At 30.2% G+C, this 12832-nt stretch overlaps 1 protein-coding gene across 5 annotated transcripts in view; it reads left to right on the top strand.

Moving 5' to 3' along the window:
• Positions 1-12832, top strand: part of LOC106678871 (glutamate receptor ionotropic, kainate 2) — a 676475-nt gene that overhangs the window by 477498 nt on the left and 186145 nt on the right. For all 5 annotated transcript variants that reach the window (XM_067049421.1, XM_067049419.1, XM_067049423.1 and 2 more), the window contains one exon: positions 9111-9275. In XM_067049421.1, the coding sequence (XP_066905522.1) occupies positions 9111-9275 (165 nt within the window). The remainder of the gene's footprint in view (positions 1-9110; positions 9276-12832) is intronic.

Here is a 12832-nt window from a genome sequence, read left to right on the forward strand (position 1 = left end):
TATATATATATATATGCGCTAAACATTTGAATCAAATTTTACTGTTTTTCACACCTTATTAAATTTAATTGCAGTGCGTATATTAAAAATAGTTATAACGCTAATTTAGTTTCATAACTTCAATTTTTTTTTTAAATGTAGAAAACAAAGTTATAAAAATTAGCAATAATTAGAGCTGAAAGATAGTTAAAATGTGTACGTAGCAAATACTAAAAAATAGGGGATTATGGTGATTAAGCTGGATATCTGTTCTTCAGCTATCCAGATAAGGGGGGGCTGACAGGGGTCCCCTATCTTTGCTGATCCTATCTCGGGCCGACCTTTGATGACCTCCCTGGCTGAAGGGAATTAAAGATTTCCTGCCTCTCACTGCTTTTCTTCCACAACCAGATTTCTTTTAGATATTTAAAAAAAAATAAATAGATTCGTCCTATCTCTCTTTAATATATATAAATTTGTGAGAGTGTGTGGGTGTATATGAATTGTATATAATATCTAATTTTTTATGAGGTCAAGGGTAAGTATCGTGATGTGAATATTTAGATATTATCGTCCAAAAGCCTGAGGAAAAAACATAATATATTTCACCCCAGTTTTTTTGGTTTTTTTTTGTTATTTTTCATTTGTAGATATCTTGAAAAGTTCCTAAAAACTATTATAACATTTTTAATATATGAAAAGTGTGCGAATATTTTAATTTTTTCTTGAATAAAATAAAATTTAGGGTTCATGCACCTCAAATACTTCAATTTTTACTTTTTATTCGTTACTTGAAATAACTCAAAAATGCCTTAATTTTAGTGCTTGAATTTTATTTTATTTTTTAATATTATAAAAAATGTATACTTTTTTTTTTACGTATTCTTTAGAAATATAAATCATGAAAACCATAACCTACTATTAGTTGATTTATTGCCGGCCTAGCAGAATGAACGTGAAAATGGGAACAAAGATGACTACACAAATCTGCCTAGTAGATAAATGACTGGTCATTATTGATGATGTGAATGGAGAGCAGCTGGGAGCTGGGAGTTCTATGTGGTCATAGACTGTGTGTGGGTCATCTGTCTTTCACTAGGACCACTCAGCCATTCATTGTAGTAATGTTCCATCCACCGATAATTGTTTATTGACGTCATCCTATTTCCTCAGGGAAAGAACTTTTTATTTCTTTTTCATGCGTATTGTTGTGATGGCTGTGAAACACTTGGTAATTCTACTTAGGAAAATAGATGGAAAATAAAATTGATAACGAACGTAGAATGAGAGTAATTACTAGAAAATATACTCCATTGTTATTTGGTTTTCTTGATATTTTAAAGGTCCAGAGACACCATAATTACGTATAAAATTGAATTATACCATTAAAAAATACCGCGTGAGAATAACATTGTAGAATGCTGAATTTTAATTGTTTCCATGCCAAGACGTCTTTAATAAATTATAAGTTATGGCAGAAATCAATAGAGTGATTCAAGTACATTAAATTTGTAACTTTTTGGGCTGTTATCTTCATAAAATTGTCCGATAAGAGAGGGTAACGTTCTACAGAGATGTCATTTAAGTATATATATATTTTATCATATCAACATTCTTCTGTTGTTTAACTGAATTCCTAGAAAACATTTAATTCGGTTCGCCATAGAAGTTGCTTCAGTTCCCAACCCTGCTTCTAATTAAACTTTGGCATTGGAAGAGAGGAAAGAAACTGTGGTTTATTAGGCCAGTCAGCTGTCCCTGAAAGACGTCATGTTGCTCTCTGAGGAAGAAAGTTTTAGTAAACAACAGGCTTCCTAAATTATTCAATTGTTTCTTCTAAAATAATTGCAAAATTATAAGAGATATATTTCGCTCAGTGGTTGAATTTGTGTAACTGAACTTTAAAAGAATATAAAATAGTGACAAAGAAAGAATAAAAGATTATGAGCAAGTGTCCGAAATAATAATTGTAATAATTATTTATAGTTAAAGAAAACAGTTGTACCGACAGGAAAATATTTATTTTTAAATTTGTAGATGAGTAGAAATAGGTTTTTTAATAGGCTTGAATGAATTTTCTCAACTTTTGATTATTTAAACGTTGATAAAAAAATTTGTTTATAAATCTGTACAAGAAATGATAGTAGTCGTTTTTCCTGCTAAGAGCGCTCAATTGTTTTTTATTGTAAATTGATACGTTTTATTAGATTTGGTATAAAATCTATTTTTATAGTTTATTAATTCAGAGCTGGATTTGATCGAAGAAAAATTATTATTTAAACAAATAATTTAAATTTTTTCCATTATTGTCTCAAAACATTTTATTTTCTTTACGAGGAATAAGTCCGACGTTTTGGCCAATTCGGGGGATGCCCTGGGATCTTGTGAGCTCTGCTCTACCCCTCGCGAGTGTAAATGTGACTAAAAATTTTACTTATTTATTTTTTCATAAACATAGTTTGATAATATTAATTTTCATTATCCTTCTGTTTGTATATATTTTAAGAGAGATTTTAATTATTTTTATATAATTTATTTTCATTTATTTTTCATTCTTATTTTAGTAAGAATGTGATCATTCATCAGGATTACCTATTACCCACAACGGTGTAGCAGATTGTAATATCTATCAATAAATAATGTTCGATTATAAAAAAAAAAAAAAATAGAAATATAAATTAATTTGAAGTGTTTTAAATTTCTTTTATATTTTGTCGTTTTTTTAATACGTGCTTATTTATTTATGATTTATCGAATTGTAATTTTTTTTTGTATTATCTATAAATATGAGATAAATTATAAGAAACATTCTCTTATAATATTTTTATAAGAGTTTAAAAGTTCTTCTTAGATTGTTTTTTTTATTTTAATTAATTTACCAGCGTATATTTGAAAAAGGTAAGGTTCTACTTGGGTTCAATTTGTTATCCTAAGAACCTACAACAGAAACAATTGATGCAGTCCCCGAACTTTTTCAACACGGAATTATTCTACAGATGATATTAATTAGGTACCATGAATAAAATACGTTGTTAAATTTATTCTTGCATTTTATTTAACAGGATTAGGAACGCCAAGCGCAGCTAGTGGTTAAAAACAGGTGTTAAATATAATGGTGTTTTGAACAATTAATTTTTCATACTGCTTGAATTTTTTAACTGCTAGTACAACACTCAGTTATTTTACAAAATGGAGTAAGCAAAAATTAACGATTTGCCGTATGTAATTAATTAATGGAAGATGGTCCGGGTGTGGTCAAGAAAATGTTATTGTAAATAATAATGTATTATAAATCAATAATAAAACAAGTATTTTTAAGAACTTTCGTAAGAACTCGTTTAATATTATCTGTTTAAAAAAAGATATATTACAAAGAAAATAATACTTTAAAGAGCAAAATGTTAAAAACTATTTACATATTGGTAAATATTAATTAATTTTTCAGACATCAGAAATTTGAACCAACATTATACAAAGATTCGAAATAAAATTACAAGGAAGGAAACAAATGAAGGAATTCATTTTTCTCTAATTATTATAATTATTTTATATGACTATTTTGCTTGGATTCACCGTTTAGAGGTTATAGAGGAAAAACGAAAAAAACTCTAAAATATGGTATTAAGTAACTTTATTAAGCTAATTAGGTGCTTAGTAACAGCTTTAAGACCGCTTAAAATGATTTTTTGATATAAATGAAATGTGGACTCATTTATTTTGTGAATATAATTTGAAGAAAACGATTGTCTTTTTCTTTTTTTTTCTTTTTTGTTTACGATATAATAATTGACCAAATAATTTATTTATATTATTCGTATAAAGCAAAATTTTAAATTATTTAATTTTTTACATCCTAACTTTTTCTCTAAGATGTATGCGTTTAGCAGTTATAAGCGAAAAATAATTTTGTAATTCGTTACATTATCAAAATACTTATATACTTAATGACTGTTTAAGGAAGGCTAGAAGAACTTTTTTTATGAAGTGTGAACTCAGATTCTGTATGTTAGTTTTTGACATAATTTAAAAATAAAATAAAAATAGTTTTCGGATTTGAGGTTTATGGCATACAACTTGACCTAATTATTTATGTATGTTACTCATTCGATATAAAATTTAATTTTCTTTAATTAAATAAGATTCTCGTATCTAAGATGCACCTATTATGAGTTATATGCGACAAAAAATTAATTAACGTATTAATAAGAGATTCAAGATCGCCATAAATACATTTCATTCATAAGTTTGGTAGAATTTTTTTTTTTTTAATTATTTGCAGATCTATATATTATAGGCTGAGGTTTTTTCATCTGGTTCCATTTTTTTAGGCACAACAATCTACCCTAAAGCATTGTTCTAAAACTGCATTAATTAAAGTTAAATATATAAAGTAAGAATTGAGCTACTTTCAGTGCGATAAACACCATTGGATCGATAAAACTTCGTAAGCTGATTTAAAATTGGGTTTCTTTGACTTGAATGGTTTCTGGATAAAGGAGGGAAGCCTCACAATGAAAATTGTACTATTGTTCTACATTTCAAACCAAACAAGTTTCATGTTCACTATGCAGATGAAGATTTACGTATCTTTTCTATTATTTGTTTAAAATATAATCGTTAGATAACTTATTTAACAAATAATGAGTATTCTAATTTGAATATTGTAATACTTATCGAAAATTAGTATTGTAATTTTCATTTAGAAATATAATTAATTTCATCATCCTGTAGGTCTTAGGTGGTGTAAACTTGATCAAATGAGTGTAAATTGATAATCCTTTAACATAATTGATACTTAATCGGCAAAAAATAGCGGCAGACAGAAAGTTATAAAAAAAAAAAAAGTGTTTTATCTTAATGTATAATTTTATCTAATAAATGATAATGCTGGACAAAAAGAGGGAAAAACATAAAACTTGTTAATATATAAATACATGTGCATTGTGAGACATAGTAGTGAGACATACTCAACAGAGGTGACTTCTTGTCAAACAGAGTATATTACGAATCCTTCTATATTAAATTAGAATAAAACAAATTCATAAAAGGTTTTTCAGAATCCTTCAACGCCATGCTCTCAGACAAGAGAATTATTTTTCACAATGATAGGAGGAAAAGATTCAACGAGGAAAATTACAAGCCAGCAAAACACTTTTTCCTTGAATAAATAACGCACAAGGGTCAGGAATAAACGAAAAATTATCAGGAACAATATTCGAAATTAGGATTTTACATTAAATATCTGAAAGGAGCTCAAGTTCCTAAACGGGACTTCATTTCTTAGAAGTAAGTCCTTCACATTCAGATTTAGCATTCTAGGTATTCATCTTGAAATGAATTGCTCACCTTAAGTAATCGGAATTATTCAAGGTTGTTTTCATTACTTCTCTTCTTCATTCGACAGTTAATTAATCTTATAAGATATGAACTCTTTGTTATTAAAGAATGACCTAATAAATTAAGAATATGTTCAATCAAACAATGCTCACTATTTATCTATTCATATATCCCTTAATGTAAAGAACGGAAAAATAATCGACCATGTAACCACAATCCAAAAAAGGGACAAAAATAAGTACATATGAAGTGGATACAAATAATTTCCTGAAAAAAAGTTTGTACTGAGTTTGGCCCACTAGTGATAGTAAAAAGCGCAAAAAAAAAACAGGTAGAATAAAAGAGAAAGTATACCGTTCAATTAGTAATGAAAATAAGAAAACAAATTTTCTTTTAATGTCCTTTTTCCTTTTCTTATTCTTAGTTAAACAATATGTCTTGAAATTTTATTGATAGATTGTTTCTTCTTAAAGAATAAAATTAAATGTGATCTTAAAGTTATTCTAATCTTATCTGGGTTTAAAAAGAAATATCACAAAGAAAATAATACTTTTCAGACCAAAATGTTGAAAGCTATTTATAAATAAGAAAATATAAATTGATTTAGAATCAGTCAAAAGAAATTTAAACCAAGAAGAATTTAATGTTGATAATAGTTTTAAAAGATATTTTAAATAAAATAATTATAATCAAGTGAAATAGAGGGATAAAATATATAGGTATTATAACATATATAATAACAGTTTATTAATAGTGTACATGTTTTCTCTTATTTAATTATGTACTGTATTGGTCAGTTATTTTATATAGCGCGTACTGAAAGCGTGAATGTCATTTGTTATTCTTGGTTTTAAATTTTTTTTATCATAAAAAAAAAACGTTACTAACGTTACTTAATTTGTAGTAGTTATTGTTGATTGAGGCGTAAAACCCTCTGGTCATCAACGCCTATGGCATGATAAAAAAATAAATAAATAAATAAAAATCAAAGAGGAGTTATAATTTATAAAAAAGGCGATGTGCTTTTAAAAATTAAAACACTAGTGTAATTTTAGCTTCCTCATCTGCGAGAGCTTCTGATAAATTTGGAGTCAGTCCTATCCTGATTATTATTGGTAAATAGTGAGTACACTCTTCAAAAATATGTCTAATCGCGAGTATGGACTGACAATATTTGCACGTTGGAGGTGGCAGTTTTCTGATCAGGTGGGAGTGCGTGAGGAGAGTATGACCTATTCTCAAGCGGGTAAGAGCAACTTCCTCCCTACGGCTGTTGCGGTAGGATGTTGACCATGTTTTTACTGATCTGTTTATTTCTTTTAATTTACTCGGAGAGCTTTCATCCCACTTGGCCTGCCATTTTTCTAATATTTGTAATTTCAGGGGTGTACTGAGTTCTGAAGGGGTGAGATCGACGGTGCCTCGCCTAGGGAGTGTGTAGACAGTGCCTCTCTAATTTGTAGTATTTTCGGTGCAATGTAAACAAATCAATTAATTAAGAAAGATTAAAACCGTATTAAACATGCGATTGACATATCTCATATATAGAGGGAAAATTACAAGTTAAGAAAAAACAAAAAGTTAAGTATCATTCCTGAAAAAGTTTTTATTAAAAAAAAATTAACATTTTTTTTTTGGTCCTCCTTAATGACCAGTGGGAGGCTCCTTGTAAATGGAAATTTTTATAGAAGCCCTCTTGCTTGATTGTAAGAAGCATATTTACATAAACAGACAGTTAAGTCTTTCTCAAGGATATAAGTTTAAGCTGGATTTATGTTCAATATTTTCGAGTATATCAATATTATTAGGAGAGATATGAACAGTTTACAAAAACATTGAGACAGAAATTTTCTGGTGGAAATAAATCCAATATATTTTTATTTCTACCAGAATTATAGATTAATATTGATAGTCCCGTTTTAATAAATAAAAAAATAAAATAAAAAGTTGAGCTAATTTCCCAAATTTACACAATACCGGTACACAATTACTTCCTATGATCTGTCATTTCAGAATAAAATATACAGAACGACTCGTTTTTTTAAAAATATAAACGTTTCAAACAATATATCTTTGTGCATAATACTCGCGAAAACAGTGGAGTTCTATCAAAACCAAACCAACTGTAATAGGTGATTTTCCACGTCCATGGATTTGAATATTGACAGACACGGATCCTTTGTTCCTTGATATCAATATATTAAAATGACGGAAGAAATTATCTATTTCTCAATTTTATAGTAACGTATGATAAAAATGGATCTTTGTTCGATAACATTAGGCTCGTAGTCAATGACTACAAACACGAAGACATATTTCCATAGCCTCACTTGCCTAAACCGATTAAAGTCATGGTTTCATTAGTGTGATCTACTGTTGGTATTATCACTACTGATTCCTAAAAACACAAGACCATGACTTCAAGCTGGGGATCGCCGAGAAGTTGATATTACTGACAAAACGAATGATTTGTACGAATGATCCTATATACAGATTCTTGATACGGAAAGAAGTCTATGAAGTCAGAACTGGTCTGGGACAAGGAGATAGACTCTTACCAATGCTGTCACGCGAAAATTTAGAGGTGCACATCAGAAAGAAACATAGAACCCTAGCATATGTGAACACCATTACGGTTCTTGGAAGTAACCAAGATGATTTCGAAGGACTCGAAGGACTTTATTAAGGGAAGCTGAGGAAATCAGCTTGCAAGCCAATAAAGGTAAACCAAAGTATATAATTTTAAGATGAACATTCACGCTAAAGACATGGTCTGCGTGGATGGAAAATCTTTGCAAATCAGAAAGTTTGAACTAGTTTGAAATACCTCGGCTGCACAACAAACTCAATAAACGATCAACGGACAGAGAGAGACCAGCGTATAACAAGCGCGAAGAGCCTTCTTCTTTTTGTCAAGAATTTTGAAATCCGGAATAATCTCTAAAAATTTTAAGCTAAGTATTTACTATGCCTTTATCATGGGCATTGTACGTTCCTTAGCTTCTAGCCCAGCTTAGATATAAAGCTGCATGGACTGGGTTTTAACTTGTATCCTACAATTTAGAATCTAGAGATTTGAATGGAAAGCAATCCGTACAAATACAGAAGCGATCTGGACTCAGAGCCTTGACACATAAAGAAGAAGACCTAACAGTTAACTGCTCGGAAAGAGGTGTCAATTAATATCTTGTGATATAAAAGCCAGAAGGTTAAGATGGGCGGAACATTTAGCTCGAAGCAATCTATCAGAATGCCTATAATAAATGCCAGTATAGTTGGTCACGTTGGAGGTCAATTAATAAAGAAGCGCAAGAACTGTATGTAACCGACTGAAAAGCTTCAGATCTTAGCAACATCTGCGGCGAAGCCGATTCGAATACGGCTGTGGTGTATTATATTTCTGTGGAGGTCCCACGAAATGAAAACTTGACCCCTCACCATAGTTTCGAAATAGAATAGAAATCTGAATATGTGATATAAATATAATAGCATAATACTACATAAAATTAATATATGTGACATAATTTTGTTTACGTAATATATTGGATAGGATTATATTTATATCACATTATGTCTATTGTATAATCCATCTTCATTGTATATAATAAATAGCTGTGCAAAAATGGGCTATCCATTGGTGACCAGAAAATATTTATTTCTGTTATTTTGTGTATTTTTTTTTGGCCACCACATGGACCATCTTCCTATAAGTTAAAAAATAGTAATATAATCATTATATTTGATTTTTATTTCGTTTTTATTACATAATTGATTTTTTTATTATATTTTTTCAGGATATAGAAACTTTTGACTTGGAAGATTTCAAGTACAATTCGGTCAACATGACTGCTTTTCGATTGATTGATGTCGAAAATCCAAAAGTCACCGAGATATTGTCCCAAATGGAAAGGTTCCAACCAGTCGGGCATTCCATACTTAACAGGACTGGTGTGATTCAGGTAAGCTTTCAAAAATTATTTTATTATCATTTAACATATAATTTCAGATATTTATGAGATAAATCATGAAAAATATAAGTCTATTAAAAAATAATAACATTATTTTTATATTAAAACCAACTGAATTTGAAAAAATAAGTAATAGAAATATAATATAAGGGAGTGAGGGGGAGATCTACGTAATTAACCTATTCAAACCTAAGTATGAGGGTTGATTTAAGAGGGAAATAAAAGTCGATGGGAAAAATGTATGAAATAAGGATATTCATTTTAATAAAAATATCGAATACAGTATACCACTGCTTTGCTTGAATTGCGGCACATCTACCAATAAAAAAAAGTTCTTGAGGAATTCCATAAATTGTACCGTAGACTGGGATTAATTTGTAGCAACTCTAATTGATTTAGACAGTCTTTAGGACCACTTCAGTAAAGAAAGTAACCACAGTTTATAAAATACGTAAAATTATAAATTAAATCAAAACTTTCTTTGTGAGGTGTGCCAGTAATCCAGAAAAGCTGCAAAATAAATATTGTTCTAAATTAAGACAGAATGTGATAAGAAGTAAAATCTCACTATGAAAACAGTAAAAAAATAATAATAATTAAAATTTAATTTTTTATGATATAATATTTATTTTATGGGATTTTGTCGAGTATTTATTGCATACTATATCGAGTATTTCCTCTCAGAGCCAGTCCGACATAGTTTCTTAGCAGAAGGTAGGCTTAGATACATCAAGGCTGTTCCATGACGAAGAGCTTTTTATCGGGGCTCTCAGACGGTTAGATGGAGCGAGGTAAGTGTGTTGTTGAGGATAATCCACCGTCGGCCCCTAAGTGGATGGGGGCTACTAGATTAGGGGGCCGGACCCCAGGGGGCCACTTCCCTACTGACCCTCTTACAGCCTTGTCAGCCCCTGTCCAATCAGGGGCCGTGTCCTCTCTCTCAGGACAGAATAATCTTCTTCGGTCTGAACTCAAGTAGTAACAATGCTCAAAAATAGACCACAGGTTCTCTTTTCCTTTGTTGTAAAAATTAAGGTGCATGAAACTTAAATATTGGTTTAAGCTTTATCAATTGTACTATTGATCATGTTAAACTCTGGGATTTATAAGTATCAGGAAGGGAAAAAAAATTAAAAAACAACAAAATAACACAATCCTTTCCTAGGATTAGCAAATTAATAATGTAACTACATATCTCTTGAAACACATTGATGAGTTGATGGTCTCTGTAAATAATGAAGCTTGATATTGGACTCGGATGCTTTCCAAACCTTCCAGGCTCTTTAGAAAATATATGAATAAACTTTTCTTATGTTTACATGCACTAGCGCAAGGGGCTAACATACAGAGACGCATAAACGGAATATACTTGCAAGGAGCCATAGCATGTCTGGAAGGCAAACGACCACTATACCAAATTTCATTATTTATAGAGAACTTCACCACCAACCCAATAAAGTTTTTAAATTTCTATGAATATATACAATTTCTAAGCCTTTATCATTCCCTATGTAATGGTAAATTGATCTCTCAAAATTTAATGTCCAATTTATATCAAAGATTTTATATATTTTTTTTTAAAAAACTTTAAAGTATGTATCCCACACAAGCAAAACATTTATATAATATCAGACAGTCTGGCAGCTTCAAAGGCAATAATGCCTACACGATAAAGTCAGGGCTAGTCTGGAACTACCTGGAAAGACTAAAGAAATGTTCCAGAGGTAATATAATATAATAAATATACCTTGATGTGGACCCCAGGACATGAGGGGATAGAAGGAAATTAGATGGGAGACACCCTAGCATCAGAAATGAAGCTAATTAGCTCAAAGCCATATTGCAACATATGGAAGTGCAATCAGAAAGGTAGTTGACTCCTGGGAACATAAAAAGAAGGAAACATACTGGGCATTGAAACCAGGCATCAAACAGTCCAAGCTTTTAATTGAAATTTCTAAGTAAAAAGCAAATTTTGCCTAAACCTTACTAGGAATGAATTTTGGGCGAGAACAGGACTCCTCACGGGCCACTGCCCCTTAAAATGTCATCTTATCTTAAAATATCTATATAGAAGCTGTAGGAAAATATTTATGTTTATATATATTATTTATTATTATTAGAATATACCTTAAGATTTAACTTAACGGACCTTTAAGAAACGAGATAGGGCTGGCACCCCGGGAAGTGCTGTCTATTACTCCCGAAAGGGAAGGCCTATGCAGGAAAGGATACAGAAAGATGGAAAGAAAATTTATAGAAGTCAATGTTTTGTCAACTATTAGATATATAAATTTATTTATTTTTTTCTCTCTATCTTCTTTATGTATTACAATGTTTATATTGTATTTTATATTAATTTAATTTATTGCATAAATATAAGGCTATTTCATTTCATACCTTAAGATTTATGATATGTAAGAGGATTTTTTTCGCTGTCTTATTTATTTATTTATTTATTCTACCTTTGATGTTTTAAATTGACATCCAAGATCTACCTGATTATTTTCAGGTTTCTAATAAAAAATTAGAGTACCTCGTTAATGTCCATTGGTTTCATTGGCTTTATAGGTTATGGATTAGGAATTACAGATTTTGGAAAATAAATTATTGCGTAGTATATTTGATACGATCAAAAATTAATCGATCGGAGTACGAAAATTAAACGTGTGACTATTACCCATCAAATATACTAGAGGTGAGAGCATCGATACAATTAAAATGAGTAAACAAGGTTGTGAGGATGTATAACGAACAGACTATCATAATTATGACCTTATAAATAACATTACTTAATAATATAGTTGAAATAAAACTTTTGAATGTTATCTTACAATGAGTAGTCAAAGCATGACAACGAATTAGATTATATAGAGCTAACCCTTCATAGGACATGGTCCTATTGTTACTTAACTTGGAGGACTGGTGATTCTATGTTTTATTACACAAATATATCGAAAGTGTTAAATGTCCTTCCATAAAACGTTTATTATGATCTTCACATAACATATCTCAGTTTATGATTTATTGTTGAACTTGTCATCCCCTTCTAATAACTGGAAACGTCTTCCTCCTTCTCGTTCTCTTGATTCCAAACTCCAATATTTTTTGCACATAAGAACCAAACTTACTGATTAGGAACTGTTGTTGAAGAACACTCTAAAAGATAGTACATACATCATTGAAGAGATAGTACTAGAGCCCAAGAGGAGAAAGAAGTCAGTTATTTCACCCAAATTTTTGATTATCTAAATGAAAACTATTTATTATTACTTATCAAAATTGATGAGACTGCCAACTATAGTTAGAGGGGATAAAAAATAACGGTTGTTAAAAAATGTTTATTTTTTTTTATTTATTGATATTGCTATGTATCGAGCTTTGGACATCCGGGATACTATTAAGGTGTTTCGTCATCTGCTCCTGATCAGGGTATCCTTCTGGGAAGCTTTTAGCATCCTCGGATGTGAAAACATCTGTATTAAGTTTGTCACATTACCAGAGGCCCCTGAGGAAATTAGATTGACAAACCTTTAAGTATCGAAGCA

This window comes from Halyomorpha halys, unplaced genomic scaffold (genome assembly GCF_000696795.3).
Source record: "Halyomorpha halys isolate HHAL.00 unplaced genomic scaffold, Hhal_1.1 Scaffold165.1, whole genome shotgun sequence".
In the NCBI taxonomy this organism is placed as follows: Eukaryota; Metazoa; Arthropoda; class Insecta; order Hemiptera; family Pentatomidae; genus Halyomorpha; species Halyomorpha halys.